General features: G+C 39.5%; 1 protein-coding gene across 2 annotated transcripts; it reads right to left on the bottom strand.

Annotated features, from left to right (window-relative positions):
- Positions 1-996: 996 nt before the first annotated feature.
- On the bottom strand, positions 997-17240 carry si:dkey-239i20.2. 2 transcript variants are annotated; one of them, XM_036581551.1, is made up of 9 exons: positions 16364-16452; positions 15693-15825; positions 15084-15272; positions 14556-14721; positions 12326-12468; positions 9887-10083; positions 6414-6769; positions 5585-5657; positions 997-2435 (listed from the first exon to the last, which is right to left on the bottom strand). In XM_036581551.1, exons 1-9 carry the CDS (start codon positions 16366-16368, stop codon positions 2006-2008), a joined length of 1692 nt encoding a protein of 563 aa, XP_036437444.1. In that variant the 5' UTR covers positions 16369-16452; the 3' UTR covers positions 997-2005. The 2 variants fall into 2 exon arrangements, with proteins under 2 accessions (XP_036437444.1, XP_036437445.1); XM_036581552.1 differs by lacking the exon at positions 16364-16452 and adding an exon at positions 17079-17240 and having other exon boundaries at positions 1981-2435.
- Positions 17241-18754: the final 1514 nt, after the last annotated feature.

The following is an 18754-nucleotide window of genomic DNA, read 5'->3' as shown; positions in this document are numbered from 1 at the left end:
AAGGGGGCAGCACGAGCTACAGGGCGAAAGACCTTTTCTGTTCTTTTTTTATTATTATTTTATTTTATTATTTATGAGTCCAGGACCAAACTGATGAGACGGGACTCTTATTACAGTGTGAAAATGATTCAGTCAGAAGCAGCGCTTACTTTTACCACAGTCGTCATTTCACTGAAGTAAGGACAGTGATAACTAGTTAGCTGTGGTAGCTGATCTAAAAAAACAAGCTAAAATCAGAGCTGGAAGAATAAAACCACACTCCCACAATCTCAACTGGGTAAAGCAGACAAGCCTAAAATCATGCATTGTTATCTGAATTCAGTAACTACTAAAGCACAAGTAGAAGTAGCAGCCAAAAAGCCAACTTCAGGTTTAAGAAAGAAAGTAAAAAGTCCTCAAGTACAGCCGGCATTTATCAGTGCAGAAAATGAAGTTTGTTAGTAGCTGTTCTTCTGTATTTTGAGGTGCTTTTTTGTCTAAAATAAAATGCTAAAGCTCCAAAGTGAGAGGCGTGAGCAACATCACAGCAGCCCAACAGAACAGAATGATTAGAGCCCAAAAAAATTAGAATTAAATATGAATGAATGAAAATCTCTCTCTCTCTCTCTCTCTCTCTCTCTCTCTCTCTCTCTCTCTCTCACACACTGTCTAAGCTGCTTATCCTTCTGGGTTGCGAGGGAGTGCTGGAGGCTATCCCAGCAGTCAATGGGCAGGATACACCCTGGACAGGACACCAGTCATAATGCAATCTATTTCCTCACAAATATACGTAGGTACATGAAAAAAGGTTTACCCTTCAGATCCATTCATTTCTCTTGGGTGCTTGAAAATGGATAAATTGTCACTTGTTACTTCGCACCACTGATTAAGATGCACAGATTTTGCATCTTTTGAACAAGTATGTAAGTCAAGACCAATGTAAGCAAAGACTAATCAGTGTCTCTGGTCTAATACTTTTTTATTTTGAAGTTTCTACATACATTAGAAACACAGAAATAACCAGAAATGATTTAATGCATAATTAAGGCAGTATGGTATTATTTAATGAAATGTTACAGGATTTCTAGTTTCTCGCTACAATATTTGCAAAGAACATGAATCATGTTGTATTAAGACCACATGAAAACTGCTTGCAAATTCTATCACCAAAAAAAAAAAAAAACCTTTCAGCCAGTAAATTATATTTTTATTAAGTGTTAAAGTAAGGCACTTCTTGGTAAATTGTGAAAAGTTATTGATTATACTGCACGCAAAACAGTGTCTTTAAAATGAAAATGTAATACAGTCATTAAAATGAAATCATTTTCATATGAATTAAACTGAAATGATTTTCAAAGCATCAAAAGGCAAAGATTTTATGAAGTGTCCTAAGCTAACACACCTTTTGCAAAAATATATATAGGTATATCCATTTAAAAATTTTCAATAACAAAATCTACTGTCCTTCTTGTGGTTATGAGATTGATCAGATTTAAATACTAGGAAAAAAGCAGCCTGATTAATTCAGAATTAGCCCTTTAGATTGCTCATTTTTTATGAGTAGGCTACAATACAGGTGGCTTTAGCTTGTGTCTAAATGAAACAATGAATATATACCAAATACTATACTCTCAAACCACAATAAAAGAATTTCAGTGGAACAAAGTAGAGGAGACGGGGAATGGAGATACATCTAGAATTCTCAGATAGAGGGTTATATGCATAACCTAAGCTTTTAAATCTGTAAATTATATGTTTTAATGTACCTTGTTTATAAACAATAGGATCAATCCCCAATAGCTATATCTGGAAAGAAGATGATCAAAACTCCAGGACATTTATGTAAACTACATGTCTTTACAAAACTTTAATGGTTTGAAATGGAAATGTTAAAACTAATTAAAACATTGTCATTTTGCCAGCTAGCTGCACCCTTCTTATACTCTACCTAGCAGCCTTCTTCCACATATTGCTTCTACAGCAGAACATCAGCTTTCTCTGGTGAGTTTGGAGACAGGTTAAGTGGTCACTGCCTTGACATGAGTTGTGGCAGATAAGCTGTTACCCTGTCCAGGTGGGATGAGATATCTGGGAGGATGCCAGTGAGGCTGGCCCTAGTGTAGTAGACAGCTGAGAGCAGAGCAGCAGCAGACACGGACAGGAGGAGAGGAAGAGAAGAGTGGTGCGACTCCTGCCTAGGGACACTACGTGTCTTCATGGGCTGGGCCACACGCTCCCACTGGGTGTAGATAGCCTGGCGAGCCCCCTCCCAGCGGCCTGGCCCGTACAGCCGGTACTGATACGGGGTGGCGGGACCAAACATAACCCTCCAACCCAGACCAGGATCCGTTAAGAACAGCCAAAGGAGGTTAGGACGTACACCCACTTGCATAGCCAGCTCATCCATGTAGGGGACATAGTCTACCTGGATGGTGTGTCTCTGGGAGGCCACATACCTGAGTGAAGATAGCAGAGTTATCACTACAGCAGAGGTCTAGTCAACATGATACACAGATATGTGCCATATACCTAATAGGAAACCACTGGGATTTGCATACGGCTTCTTTTATAGAAACAAAGCTTGCTTCACTGCACAGCAGGAAAATAACTGTGGAGGCAGTTTTATTGTCTGTTGTTTATTTCTCTACAGAAATAACCCAGCTAACACTCTTAAGGCTCTGGATTCTGTGTACCACTCTGCTCTACAATTCATTAAGGGAGACTCGTATTGTACTCATTAAGGGTTACACAACTTATTATTTTTTGCTATTCGACCAGTCCTTCAAAAAAGCATTAGACTAGTCATTAGAACAACCCCTTTTCAAAGTAGCCATAATTGCATAATTGAACCATAATTAGCATGTTCTGGACGTCTCTTAGTTCAGCCTTGAATTTTAAAATAAATGTCTAAAATATTTTAATTAAGTTTTCATTATATTTTGTTGTTTTTTGCTGTATTTTAGTAAGTTTTAGTCTCAGGCACTCAAAGTCTGTCTGCACACTAAAATCACTACAGCTCTCTGAAATGAACCCCTCACTGAGAATTTTAACTGGCTCTAATCCAGGTGCTGTCTGATGGGAAACGACTGTTTATCAAGCTAAACGCTAGTAGCAAGCAGTTGCATCTACTCACCAATAAGCGTTTGAGAGAGAGAGATAAGACTAGTCACAGAAACCGGAAACATTCCTGACATACCACTTCAAGAATTTTTTTCCTGAATTGTGTTTGAAACTGAAGGTAGCAAGTAAAGGAGATATCCTTGTGTATCTGCTGGCTGGTACTCCAAATTTGTATTCTGTGCACCAAATGTTCTGCGATTGGTCATTTTAACATGTCAGTCAAATGGTCCTATCCCATCTCAAAACCTACTGGGTCTGGCGTATGAGCCTGTTTTTCAGCAGTCTTGTGCAGTTTTCAGGAACTGGTGGAATTTGGTTTTAGGGTAGTATTTCCACACTAATAAAGTATTTTGAGCTTTGTGTTCAGCAGAAAAAAAATATTTCTGTTCTCTCCTTCTGTCTGTTCACTGCAGGTTTTCCCACCACTGTATTACAGGCACTGTCCTCAATTAGTCGAATAGTCTATGCAACCCCTAGTACTCATTATTATGTACTATATGATGGCTGGCCCTCTCTATTGATTATTTTTTAAATGTACATCTCTCATTGGCTAGATGCCACCATATATCACATCCATGCTCACTGTGAATAATGGGCTCTACCATTATTTTGGCTTTGAGCTATGGTGCACCAGTGTGCTAGAATACAGCACAAGACACACTATTATTTTTTATTCTCAATGTTTTAGTTGATTATCCTAGTTTATTGTTTTCTTTTGCTTGTTTTGATTGTTTTCTTAACATTTTAGTGTTTTTGTTAAACTTATTATTTTCAAGGCCTGTATTATTATTTTATTGTCTTATTGTTTTCTTCTCTAATTTTATTGTTCATCGTTGGGTTTTAATGTTGTACAGGGAGATTCACTCGAAAGAGGCTCCGACTATTCTGTAATAACTCTCGCCAGGATGAAGCAACCTGAACTAAACAACGTGCAATGTGCTCCTCAGTATATGGAGATTCGAACAAGCCGGGATGCCCCTGCGTCGGAGCGATGAAGTAGGCGCCGGACAGTCATCGCTACATTTAACCTCCATTGGCAACTTCCGGGTGCAGACCCCCGTACCCCTTCATGTGTCTGGCAGACAATAGAGATCACTTCCAGCATTGCATGTAATCCAATCAATTACACATACGTCAAGGTATGTACCATATTTTTTTGGTTCAGATTGCTTCATCCTAACGGGAGTTACAACAGTTACACAGGGCCTCTTGGGAGTAAATCTCCCTGTACATGTCCATGTCTTAACACGTTATCACTTTTTTGCTTCCCTTTGTGACACTCGGCTGCACTGAAAATGAGGATTATGCTCAATGTAAACCAAAGCATAAATAGAGAATATGATGATTATGTCGATGTATCCCTAGAAGTTACAGTTATCACCAGCGATGTTGTAATTTGGTATTAATTACATCAAATTTAAATGCCATTTCTTCCACACTATTTAATTAATCAGTATTGAAACCCAGATTCTGAACAGCAATGATAATAAAACTCGCCCTCACTCCTTGTCAATCTGGATAATGAATTGAAAACAACTTTTCGGGGTTCTACAAATACCAGAAAAAAAAACATGCTCTTTCTCAACGCTCCCACACTCTTTTCTTCTCAGAGTGAGAGAATGGTGTATGCATGTTCAGCTAGTCACAGTATAACCAATACTCACTACTTTAGATTAGACTTCATCACTGAAGTGGAGCAAACTATAATCATCTTCAGACAGATCAGCTTGTTCTTAAATTCGTGCTACAGACTGGAAATGCCAGGTCTTAATCCAGCACAGTTTGGTGATTTCCCTGCTCAGACACACTTGATCAAATATCAACAGATATAAAAATTCAAACTGGCCTCTTAGGCCACAAGCCAATGAATCTTGGAAAATAGAAACGTTACATATACCTTTATAAACTAACAAGTTTGCTTCAGTACCAAAAAACAGTCAGGTGTAGCTTTGAATAAGGAAATTTGTATTAAGAACATTGCTGGTGTGCTGACTATGGTGGTTCCCCCACTGAGCTGTCATCCATTCTAGGTTTAGCAACTGCAGTGATTATTTAACACCTTATGTTATTTAAGGTATTTCATGGAGTGTTATTTGCAAACTTGAGCCAATTATATGTCATCTATGGTGCCAGCGCATTTAAACTTTAGCACAGGCAGTGGTTACAGTTAACAAGTTACAACAAAATCTGACTTGATGCAATCAGTTCTGTGTCCAATCAAAAAGGGAAATAAACTCAACGGCCACTCGGGCAACAGACTCTGCAGTTTTTGTGGCCAGAATGTGAAAAGCTGTAAGCCTGGGGGACAGGCAATGTCTACCCCTGCACCCTATTAAATTCAGCTGTTAGTTACCAGATTTATTAGATGTGATGGAGCAGGTAAATCACCTGTGCTGGACCCAGCCCCTCCAGACTAGAACAGAACAGTGCCATAAATGTAAATAAGGTTTATTTCCCCTATATTCTCCTAATAAATGTTTATTACCTTTTAGCCATGGCCTCCTCCTTTGCGTTGATATCTTTCAGCATTGTTTTCATTGATGGAAGCTTTAGGAGTCCTATATAGCAACATAAAACAATACTATGTCATATGCATGCAGTAATTTCGATGAAACATGTTAAAACTCTTATTAATGGAAGAGGCCACACAAAGATACTGTATATAAAATGGCCATCTTATGACAGAGAAGTCACAGCTGATGTCATTTATTCAACTAAATCTCAAAGCTCATTAAAACCTTTCCAAAAACATTGACCCTCGTGTGATGTTCATGTGTTTGTTACTCAGTGGTCTGGTGAACCGCATTACTGGTTTGTTAAATCAATACAGCCATAACAATTTATGTAAAAATACTAAATGTTTAAAATATCACAAGTGGCCAGCGTAGGGTTCTCTTTTAGCAGCTGTAGCCAGTCAGCAGCCTGTACATGCTGTCCACCCTCACACACACACATATACAACCACATACACACACATATACAAACACATACACACACAGACACACAAACACACACACACTAACAGCAGGACATGTAAGAGGAGAACAGAGTGAAGGGACACAGCACCTCCACACCACGTGTAATATAAATGTGTAGGGGGTGTACAGTGTAAAGTTACTGAAAAATGTGTTATTGTATATGTTCTTCACAAAAAACGAGTAAAGGTCAGGGAATTTGAGGTTGAAATAATAATAAATCGCATAATTTTTCATTTTGGTAAACACTAAAAACGGGTCTCACAGACGCGAACACCACACAAGGGTTAAGCAAAGTTGGGCCAGCAAATGGGCTATTTTATGGCTTTAAACTCTCACCCTTAAAGACCCGTGTGGCCCAGCGACCTTGCATCTCAGAGATGGGCATGATGGCTCCTAGAGGCTGGATGAGGCCAATCACAGCCAGAGTTGGTCTCTCAAGGCTTGGAGGGAATAGGTGCTTATACAGTGACGTCTTGTTCCCTGTTACCGATATCACGTGATCAGGGCAGAAAAGGGAAGAGAAAGTGTAGCCTGTGGCAAACACCACCAGGTCAATGTTATCTTCGATAGTACCGTCCTCAAAGATCACACTGGAGCCACGGAACTCGCGCACATTGGGCTTGACCAGGACGGTGCCCGAGAGAATGCGGTTAGGCAGATCGTCATTTACCATGGGGTGCTGGCTAGTCAGCCTGAGGGAAAGATACAGGGAAACATTTTGGCTTGGTGAGTGCCTAATGTATGACACGTAACATAGACTAGACAGGCACACAGACTAGTATCAAATATTTAACTATGGGAAAATTAAAATAAAAATACAATAAATAAAAGCCATGGAGGGGAGCTAAAGAGATGTGTTAATGTCTGTACATATGCAGATAAAAATCTACTCATGTGCAGGTCTGAGTAGACTATAAAAACATTTGTTTTACAGAATATGAATATCTGTAAAAATATCTACAGTTATGCAAATAAGCATTTGTTACAGAGGGGTTACTGTAATACAGCAAAGAGGTTTGTTAGTTTCAGTTTAAACTTTTTTAATGAGTACTACAGCTCTGGGGAAAAAGCTGTTGGCATGTTTGGTTGTGCTGGTTTTGATGGCCCTGAATACCAGGGGGCAGCAGCTGGAAGAAGTGATGCCCAGGATGAGAGGGGTCAGTTGCTTAGCTAATCTGCATGAGAGACATCAACCTTTTACTGCGTCATACCTGTCAACCTAACCATAAAGGAAATAAGCAGAGGGGTGTTGGAAACCCTGAAGAATATTGTAAGTGAAACAGAGAAAGAGATCTTTGATGAACAGAGTTTTGTTAAGGCTGTGTGGGTGGGACAAATCACATCTGCCTTGTGATTGGTGAAGATACCGCTTACGAAAGCACTACCTAAGAATAGGACTGCCCTCATTACGAGATGATAACTTTATAAATACTTTGGATATTTATTGGCCGTTGAGAAGTTATTCACAAGTGTAACTGTCTCACAGACATGTTTCAATTAAATGTTCATTTTGCGTGTCTTTGTTGATAATCTGAGTTCATAAATCCATTAAAATGTCATATAAGATGTTAAAAAGGGGTAACATTGACAGAAACCACCCTTAAAATAATGTTTGATTACAAATTTAGCACTTTTTATGTAATGGTTCATTGTAATGTGGAGTATAACAGGTCACATTACCAGAGTTTAGATAAGGCCATGGCAATGACGGTCAGAAGCAACATTAATGCAGAGAAACGACTTACGGCCCTAAAATAACCTTAATGTGGTCCTAAAGGCGCACAGGGTAATTGTCCTCTACTTGTTCATACTGTGTATAATGACGTTGATGCGTCTTTACATGGACAATGTGATGTGTTTCAGTAATTTTATTACATTTTCTCACATTTCTGTTATGCTAACGTGTTGGGCTGCTAAAAGGTGAAGTAACACAGTAGTAAACATGCTTTTTTGGAAACGTGTTGCTGGCATCAAATTTGGAATGAGCCTATATTTACAAAGAAACAACAGAGTTCATGAAGGTAAGGCATTAAATGTAATGTTTTTGTGTTGTTTCCAATGTAATACAGGTCAAACAGAATTTACTAATCACTGCTTTCTGTTTTTATTAGCATTTCACACACTGTTCCAATCTTTTTGGAATTCGGTTTGTAGTTGCAACAACATACCGGTGGTCCGCACTGTCGGGGAAGGTGAGCAGGAGCGGAGAGATAGAGTGACGGGATAATACTGTGCAATGCAACGGTTATGACAACATCACACTATGCTTGCATGCTGCCTCCTCATGGTATGGTGCCTTGTTGAAGCGAGAAGGCTTGCGTGAGGCTAGCAGAGAACTATGCTGCCTGGAGTTTTGACCCCTTTCAGGGTCTCACATGGCAGAAAGATCTTACCAGAGGTGCTAGATGAAACCTGCCACCTATATTGGACTGCAGTAATATAGGGCACTGTCAGAGGGCAGAAGGCACTCATTATATATAAACGAGGAAGAGCTAAGGATTCCACTGAAGAAGACAGGACATTCTGGAGAAACACTTTCCATATGAAAGGGGTTACGCCTAGGCAGACTCGCTAATCTGGTTTAATGTTAAATGTAGTATTATTTAATATTTTAACAGAACGTTAAACACAGTAAAAAAGGTTGCAGATACATAAGATTTACTTGTTATATATGTTTTAGTATGTCTAAACGTAAGTAGTTGTGTACTCCAGTATAGTTATGGCTTCATTTTTCCTATTTTAGAGTTTAATTGAGTAAGGCTTCGACACAATACCCATGCTTTCACTTAAATTTTTGTGTTTGGCAAAAATGTTGTTTTCCATTTACCCCAAATGTAGTCATTAGGCCAAGACATGTTATAGTTGTCCAGATTTTGCTTCTTTAGCTTAGTGCTGGAGCTACAAGGCTAATTGTGCTGGAGCTACAAGGTTAACTGATAAGTAAATGGCCACCCAATTTTGTTTTTTGCAAATACATCCTTATAACTTCTCTTAGCCCACCCATCCACATCATTTTTTTATAACAGTCTCACAGACCTGTCTAGTTAGACTTAATGTGAGCTATGAAATGAACAAAACTTCAAAACAACAGCTGTTGGGCCGACATGTGTGGATGTACACGTCACACGGGCATATGGAATCTTCCAGATTACATTACCCTTTGGTTTCTTTTTAGAAATAAATGTTAAAGTTGAATTTTCAGTCTGAAGATACATGCTTAGGAATAGAAACAACAGAAATCACAAACTTAATCCAGCATCTATACGTGGGTGTGTGTGCATGTGAAGCGGAGTTGGCTTCTGTGGGGGAATTCAGCCCAAAATTTGTTGTCTAAATTAGCTGCCCGCAGTTATTTAAGTACAGTCTCTCTGTAGTTTCCATCTCTGCGTATTAGTGTGTAGCCTGCTCTCCATCTTAAGTAGTTCTAGATTTACAAATAATATGTAACGTGTAACATCTCTCACTGTATAAATGCTACCATCCATTTTGGCTGCCAGATTAAATGTCAGACATTACATTCTGAGCTTCAATTTAAGGAAATGCAGGGGGATATATGCCTAATTTTGGAACACAATTATTAAAAGAAATATTATCCACATCCAACGTATAGAATGAAAATTAAGTATCCTTGTTTAACTGCTGTTTTACGAAAGGTCTTCATCTGATTTAAAATCCACATTACTGTTACACTGGACTGTTAGGATCTGGACCAGATTCTCTGTAAATGGTCTGTAAACTAGGTTCAATGTCAACTGTGAAAATTCTGATGCAAATAATTAAATAAATTGATTTGTATTGAATTACCATACCTGTGTTTTGGCTGCAACCCGTACAGTGCGTGGTTGAACCTCTGATTGAGCCTCTTCTCTCCCAGGCTGCTGGTGAAGCTATAGGGTAAAAACCTCTGTATCATTCGAGCTGCTCTGCTATAAGACATGTCTAAGGGAACACCCTTAGGCCCCACACGATTCAGAATCCAGGAACCCCTCCTAGTGCTCAGAAAAACCTGGAGAGACACAATACATTCATTTTGAGACCAAAGTCCCACTGAAAAACCAAAAGTGGTAATAAGTGTGTCCTACCTTCTCTGTTCTGTAGGAGACATAATCTATCTTAGAAATCCATTGTGTTCTTTCTAGCTTCACAATGTTGGACATAACACTCTTGAAAACGTGAATGATTTTTGGCTTAGATGTATGATTTTCGGAAAAACCTTTAATTGGTACAGACCCTTTACACGATGTAGAGATTTTATTTACTGAGAACATTCCTCACTCTTAATATCTTAATTTATAGAGCACTTTTCATACTGGTGGCAGATTAAAGTGCTTCACAGACAGGTAATAAAAATGATCAGTAATGGAAGAAATTAAAGTTGAATTTTCTTCTCTTTTATTATTGTTACTGTTTGGTATCAGCAATATGAGAATGTGAAGGATTTATATAGATTAAACTAGAAAAGTGCATTTCCTGAAGAAAATGCAGTGATTGCACAGCTTAAGCAATTCCCAGGTGTTTCTAGGTTGTTGTTAGATGGTTGCCATATGGTATATCAGGGGGTTGCTAGCGTAGTGCTGGGTGGTTGCTATGGTTTCCATGGTGGTTGTTAGGTGGTTGTTATGGTATCCCATGTGCTATGGTATCAGGTGCTTTCTAGGGTGTTGCTAGGTGGTTGCTATCGCACTTCAGATGGTTGTTGGGGTTTTGCAAGAAGGTTGCTATGGTATCGCAGGTAGTTACTAGGATGCTGGTAGGTGCTTGCTAATGTATCCCAGGTGGTTTCTAGGATGTGGCAAGGTGGTTGTTAGAATGTTGCTAGTTGGTTGCTATGGTACCCTAGGTGGTTGCTAGAATGTTGCTAGGTTATTGCTATGGTACCCCAGGTCGTTGATGGGGTGTTGCTAGATGGTGGCTATGTTGATCCATATGGTTATTTGTGTTGCTTAGGGGTTGCTATGGTATCCCAAATGGTTTCTATGATGTTGCTAAGCATTTGCTACGGCTTCCCACATGGATGTTCTGCCATTCATTCCCACGGGAAAATCATTCAATGAATCATTTAACAAAAATTTTAAGAAACCATGCGTCTGAACAAAAACCTATACACAAGAACACTAACAATGTCGATATCTCGAAAACTGCAGGATGAATTAGTGGAAAGAAATCTGGTAGAGAAATAAGGAAAAAAAAGAAGAAGATATCGTTTGATAATAATCGTGTTAGCTGATGTCAGAATTGAAAAGCAATGCGTAATCACTAATTAGAAAGATAATAATTTAAAGGCTAAATTAAAGTAATGTGTTTTCAAATGCTCCATGAATGTGTGCACCAAGCTTCACTGCCTAATAATAGGTGGAAATGAATTCCACAGTTTGTATTTTAGGGAACTTGTGCAGAAGACCAGTATCTGCAGTTTAAGGATCACATATTAGAACATAAACAGACAGACATTCAGAAAGGTACTAAGGTACTCGGCTGTTTAGAGCTTTAAAAACAAGTAAAAGAAGTTTAAAATTGACTTCGAGCTCTCTTTTGTTTTTGTTAGGTTCTGTGCTGCTGCATCTTGTACAAGTTGTGCATGTATTGTACAAACATATAAAACTGGATGTGTTGTTTTCTTAGGGAGTCCAGCAAAAAGAGCTTGACAGTAATCAATTCTTCATGTAACAAATGCATGAACAAGTTTCTCTGCATCACTCTGGGACAGTAGAGGCTTGACTTAAGCCATATCAAGTTTTAAAATTAAGGGAATGCATTTACACATGGGACATAACAATGTTCAGAGTCTAAAATTACACCCAGATTTCATACTTCAGATTTGGTATGCAAAGGACATCTCATTTCCAAAAATCGTTCTTTAAAGAACAATCAATTGAAAGATCTAGGATTTCAAAAAGTCAAAAAAATGCCAAATGTTAGCATTAATTGACTTTTCTTGCTCTGGACAGTCCTGACAAATTATAACATTTAACATAGTTACATCATAAATTCATATGATATTGTTTCTTAAAAGCTGTCCAAAATAGCTGAACACGAACCTTTCTGATTTTATGGGTTCCCAGCATGTTTACCTTTTCTTCCACCAGGTGGCGGTAGTGAGTAGCTCAAAGACAACAAGTCTTGTGCTGGAGGCAGCCTATAATGACTGGTGCCTACATTTTACATTTTCTCAGCACCTTTTCATCCAGATGGACTAAAAATCTCAATAATATAATACACTAGTCTTGCTGTAGTTGTGTTGGACTCACCTGCTTGGTCATCCTGCTAAGCTCCACAGCGATGTCGCCTCCTGAATTGCCTATTCCAATCACAACCGCTCTCTTGTTACGCCATTCCTCTGGAGTCTTGTAGTCTCGGCTATGGAAGTATTTCCCCTTAAACGTGTCTAGACCTGAAGAGAAGTGAATTGTTTTTTTTTTTCAAAATCTAATCTTAAGATCATCTACTGTCCCGACTTTTATTTAAGATGCTTAAGATGCTAACATCCTGATTAGTTTCTCAAACTGCTATTGAGCAATTCTAGCCTACATGTTTGGTTTGTAAGCAGCCACTCGTTGCAAATCCAGACACAATGTCTCAACTGGGTTAAGGCCTCAACACTAAGTAAGTTACTGAAAAACTACAAGTTTCTTCTTCTTGAGCTTGATGTGGAAATTTGTAAAACTCTCTGATGCTGACTAGAACACGTATTTCCACCAATAATGGCAAGTCACTTAGGTCCTAATGCAGAAAAACACCTCTGGCTAGTGCTAGTCAGTTTTGATAAGCTTATATACAGCTGTACACCCTTGTTTAAATTACCCATTGTGTTAATTTTCTAAGTGAAAGCAAGTTAACACATCCTCTACAAGGAACCTGCTTACATTTGACATTTTTCTGCAAATTTCAGTGCACAATTATATTCCTTTGCCGAGTTGAGCATATTAGAAAAAAATAAAACAAGTAAATGTATAAAAAATGTACAATGTGCCATAACTTTTGCACAGGCCACATTTAACAGTTTATTTCCTTTACCAATATGTGAAATTCAGCAAATAATCAGTAATTTGTGCAAGCGTGTGTTCTCTGTAGAAAATCAACAAAACGTGTAATTTGACCAAACCTTTATCACTAATATCAATTAATATATCAACATTTTACATATTTATCACAGTATCAGATGACGTTTAAGCTTGCACCAATATGCTTCCTGAGTACTGGTACTATATACTAAAACAACACCTTAAAAACCTGGCATACTTTGTTTGGGATGGACTATTTTGCTCTGATACTTTTAGCATTGCACCAAATAATAAAGTTATTGAATTGAAACCGTTACAGACGACTAACAGAACTTTGCCGTTCTTTTCTCTCTGGGTCTCTTTTACCCTGGCAACCCACAAAAACAAACAGAACCAATTCCATTAAAAAAAGATACGACAAGTACAAGTACGACAATATGACACAATCTTTTTCAGTCATCATATTCAAAACCAATTAGACCAGTACTGCAGCATAAGCAATGCTTAGAGACACTGCAGATAGGATTTTGCTAATTCACACAACGATGTTTAAAAAAATCTTGCTCTGATATCCTATTTTGAGAGAACATGTTGCCCCTTAAACCTACTATACTTATAGAAATTTCAACACAGAGTTCTGGCATTGCCTCTGTGGCATCTGTACACTTACTAAACACAGTCCAAAGGTCATTCTTGGGCTGCTGCCACGGCTCCTCCAATATTGACATTATGTAATAATGTTCAGCCATCCTATCTCACACGTACCAGTAGACGTGAGCTTTTATTTACAAAAAAACAGACCTAATCTGCTACTTTAAAGACAGCTTTATATCAGGTTTGAGGGATCTTATCATGGCCCATTTAGGCCTGCTCAGTCTTTACGTCAAAGTTTGCATTAGCTGGTAAACTCTTTTTTGACCAGAAAAAAAAAACTTAAATCCAGCAAATACACAATGTCTGGCAAACAATAATCACCAAATTGTTTGCTAAATAAAATAAATAAAATACCACAATATCTTCTATTAATCTACATGTCTTAATTATTGAAGCACTTTACTCTGCAGGAAATAATGCGGTTGTTTTAAAGTAGCTGCTTAAATGCAGCCAATTTCTACACAAATAAAGCTCACACTCGGGTGTCTGCTACGATACCCTCCCACCGGAGGTCAATGTACAATCATGCTGTAGAGCAGACAGTCAACCCTTAAACACCATAAGAGATACTGATCGTGAAAGTAAAGAACATGCAGAGATCCAGGAGAGGTGTGAACTAGCTGGCCTATCACGTCATGTTTCTTTATGTTGCGTTTGGACTGTGCAGGCTTATTGACTTTCAAATGTAGGTTTATTTATGAGAGTTGCATGTTTTTGTTACACACATTAATAATTAATTTTACTTGATGGTGCCATTCTTGTTGTGAACAATGTAATTGTTTTTGCAAAAAGCAAAAAGAATGACATAGTTATGCAATTGTACCTGGAAAGTCTTTCAAAGGGAGGTGGGGGTGACAGTGGTGTCCAGTGCAGACCAGCACAGCATCAAATACATGTTTCTCTCTGTTCCCTTCATTGTCCTCTGTCTCTATGTCCCACTGACCAGAATGAGCAAAGTCTGGTCTTGGAGTGACTCGAAGGACTTTTGTCTGGAATTCAAAGCAAAGCTTATGAACGCACTTACATAACAACTGTGCCATTGAATTGGTAAGTGATACATTTGGCCAACAATCTTTCTTTCATGTATAATTATATGCACATGTGAGCATTCACTGAGTTCACATACATACAGTGAGAGCTTGGCAACTTCACCCACCCCTGCCCCACTCAACTCCCTGCCCACCCAAGTCCATCACACTCAGTTTGCTTCATGTATTGGTAAACATTAATCATTGACATTACTTGCTGTAGTCTGCATAAACAACGGTCCCAAAGTTCTACCTTAACAATGCAAATACTTTAACATGATGGCAGCCATTCAGTACAACTGGCAAAGATTTTGTTAGCTCACCTGTAAGCGAATGTAGCGTGTGAGCTGGAAGTGCTCAGCATACATACGGAAGTATTCCATGATGTATGAGTTGTGCATGAAGTTTGGGAAATGGCCTGGGATGGGGAAATCACTGTAACACATCATCTCCTTTGAGGTGTTGATGATCACTGAATGGTAGATGCTGGCCCTGTCTGGCTCAGGATTCTCCTGGGGATGTAAGGAGGGAGTATGAGGGAAAAAAAAGAAATAAGTGAAATACAATGAATACAATGATGTGCAAATCATTTAAACCCTATATTAAATTGAAAACAGTAGATAGATCTTCCCTGAAAAAGACGTCGTCTGAATGGCAGCATATCACTGCTGACCAATGAAAAACATGTATCTCCATTTTTTTGCGATTTTTACTTTTCTGCATCATTTGAGCTCCGCAGCTGTCCTTTACATTGTATGAAAGTTTCATGAAGACTGGACCAATAGAAATGCTCCAAAACTGCTTAGAATAAAATCACTTTCCATCAACTTACATTGAAATAAAGAACGTTTTTGCCCTCTCCTGTAAAGTTACTATTTTGGAGATACTTGTTTTTCTTTGTACAAATTAGGCACACGTTCACTTCATCTCACCTTAAACCTCCAGAGTCCTCCGATGTCATTACTGCTCTCAAAGCACACTGGCTCCAGCCCCTCGTCCAAGCAGCACTTAATGCAGGCCAGTCCAGAGCTGCCCCCTCCAATCACAGCCACGCGTTTAGCCATACTGAGGGTTTAACAGGTTTTTGTGATAAAACACTTTTCAGAGCATTTCACTGATATTGTCAATATTTAATTAACCCTGACCACCAGCAAATATCATTAAAAGAGTTTCGCCCTATGGTTGCACGTCCATGAAAGCATAATTGACCTTGCTTAACTGGATGTAGTGATGCAGAGTAAGTAACAGGACAAACAAACATCAGGATACATATCTTGTGGCATGAAAACTGTGATATTATGTTGTTGCCCTATCGCCCACGCCTACAGACAGGAGCAATGAAACAGAGAGTTTAAAAACATGACAAGAAACGGTCATCCAACGCTCATGAATAACGATAAATATAGAAAATAAATTTTTCTTTAATATTTACTAGAAAACTGCAGTGCGTGGTGCAGTACAACCCACTGAATTTAAAACCCAAATGTGTTGTTTAGTCAGTCACTGAAGTCAAGGCCTGTAACCAAATCATGAATACACAGCCCATCAAATGACATAAAAGACTAATCACACGTCATTTGCTACCTTGGGATTAATACCATACCTCATCACCCTTGATGTGATGTCAGCACTAATATCTTTAAAGACAGTGGTTGCATGAACATGAACGGATCAGCAGTATCCTTAGTAACGTTACATAACGAGTTGGGGGTGGGGGGCTGGACTTTTTCATGCCCTTGAAAAAAAAAATTAGCGGGGCTTTTGCCCCAGACCATTAGTACGTCGTAAACAGCTGTGTCATGCCATCTTTGCAAGTAAGAGAAAAGAACCAACGAGAAATTTAGCATTTCGGGCATGACGTGAAAATATACACAAAGGAGCATTATCACCATCACCATCACCATCACCATCACCCACTGTCTTAAATAAACAGCTCGCTAAAAACAGCACAGAGGCGCAGGGCAGGGCGGTGTGACGGTATTAGTTTTGATCTGAACATGTCTGCTCTGATTTGTTGTATGAAGTTTTCTCTATTACCCGAAGTGGTGGGACTGTCTGTCGGACAGAGAGCACTCAGAACACCGCTGAGCCAGAACTCACCGTCTGTACCCCCCAAATATCAGAGATTACGTTTTACGCTGTCTGAGCTTTGTCGTTGACAGAGCGGTGGATGCAGATGTAGATGAGTTAGTTCGTTTGGTCACCGTAAAGATAAAGCGGTGCTGCTTCACTGCCCGCATATCAAGATATTCGGATTCATTCGTCACGATGTGTTAATCAAAGCTGCAAAACTGAACTGTCGGTGCAGACAGACTTACCTTACTGTCGAGACGGCAACAGTCAAGCAGAGTGAAGTTCACAGCGGAATTTCTCACCATCCCAGTTCCTAACCGCTGAAGGGGCGGGGAGAGAGGAGGGTGGGGGGTATAGAGACCTCATGACTCTCAGGTCTGCAGGGGTTCAGTCCCAAAGTGGCATCTGGCAGCAGGAAGTGGCAACTCCGCCGTCCGGAAATGGCACATACTGGCATGTGCCACTTAGCGAATGGCACCTGCCACCGATAACTGGTAACGAGTGGCACAAGCCGCTCGTCCCATTTGGTTAGTGGCACTCGCCAGTGGCACCTGCCTCTTTGAAACGGCGAGGAGCGCAGGCTTGTGTTCTTGGTTTTTTCAGGAGTGGCACTAGCCTTTTACTGAGGGGAAAGCCATTGGCATGTGCCGCTCAGGAGTGGCAATCAGTAGCAGCACTAGCTGCTTATCACACAGTGGAGAAAGTTCCAAGGTTTGAAAATAGTTCTTGATTAGCCTGCATCACACAGGTAAATGCCCCAGTTGAAAGTTTGATCTCAAACGTAAGCAATATTGGTCAATAACTGTATTCAGTAATTCTTGTGAATGTGTTTCTGTTACTAATTTCGGAGTTCCTGAGCTAGTGCGTAACATTTACAGTTACAAAGCTACCTCGCCACATTTGCAAGTATTGTAGTGTTGTTCTGATGGTTTATGGGGTATTTAAAGTTTGAATTATGTGAGTAATCTTAAAGCACGTGCAATGTAAAATAAAAGGAACTGTACTGGTACATTTTTTAATGTACAATGTAAATTTAACCAAATGTGTACCTTAAATATGCTTTTCCCAGGTAAAGGTTATATATTTGTTCATTTGCATAATCTAAAACAGAACAAGGGGGCAATCAATCAATTTTTTGTCACGTTTTGTGATAGTTTCCACTACTGACTCCCTTATGAACAGCATGAGGCGCTATTTTCAAAACTTAGCACTTGGTAACATGTAAATATAATTATCTCCCCCACCACCCAGCAAAATGCTGGCCAACAGTAAATGGCTAGTGCCACTCCTGAAAAAATAATAAATAAAAACCAAGAACACAAGCCTGCGTTCCTCCTGTCCTGTTTAATAAATACGCTGATAAATAGTCTATACATTAGATTTAGCATGAATAACACAATGAATTCAGTAATTAGTTCGAGTACATCTGTAACACGAGCTGCTTTCTTTAGCTCTCCGTGCCACAACAAAAGCCCAAAATGACAGACTATCTGCACAGAGTCTTTAGGTCAACATTCCTCCATGACTTTTCCCAGGTTCTGATGGCCGATGGTGGAGCTATGATGTGCTGCTAGTTAGCCCAGCCGAGTAGCCGCTGTCCAGAGTCTTTGCTTTACTCACAGGAGCTGTTGGTATGTGCCTGTTTTGAGAGGCACACGCCGTTTCTGTGCGGCAGGTGCCACTGGCGAGTGCTACTAACCGAGTGGCACGAGCGGCATGTGCCACTCGTTACCAGTTGTCGGTGTCAGGTGCCATTCGCTAAGTGGCACATGCCAGTACGTGCCATTTCCGGACGGCGGAGCTGCCACTTCCTGCTGCCGGATGCCACTTCGGGACTGAACCCCCCTCTCTCTGAGGTTGCCCCTTCCCCCACAAAAAACCAATACGAATTCTCTAATTACAATTTGTACATGTTATTATT

Source organism: Colossoma macropomum, unplaced genomic scaffold (genome assembly GCF_904425465.1).
Source record: "Colossoma macropomum unplaced genomic scaffold, Colossoma_macropomum, whole genome shotgun sequence".
Taxonomy (NCBI): domain Eukaryota; kingdom Metazoa; phylum Chordata; class Actinopteri; order Characiformes; family Serrasalmidae; genus Colossoma; species Colossoma macropomum.
Note: the sequence above shows the minus strand (reverse complement) of the source record. Positions and strands in the feature narration are given on the sequence as shown.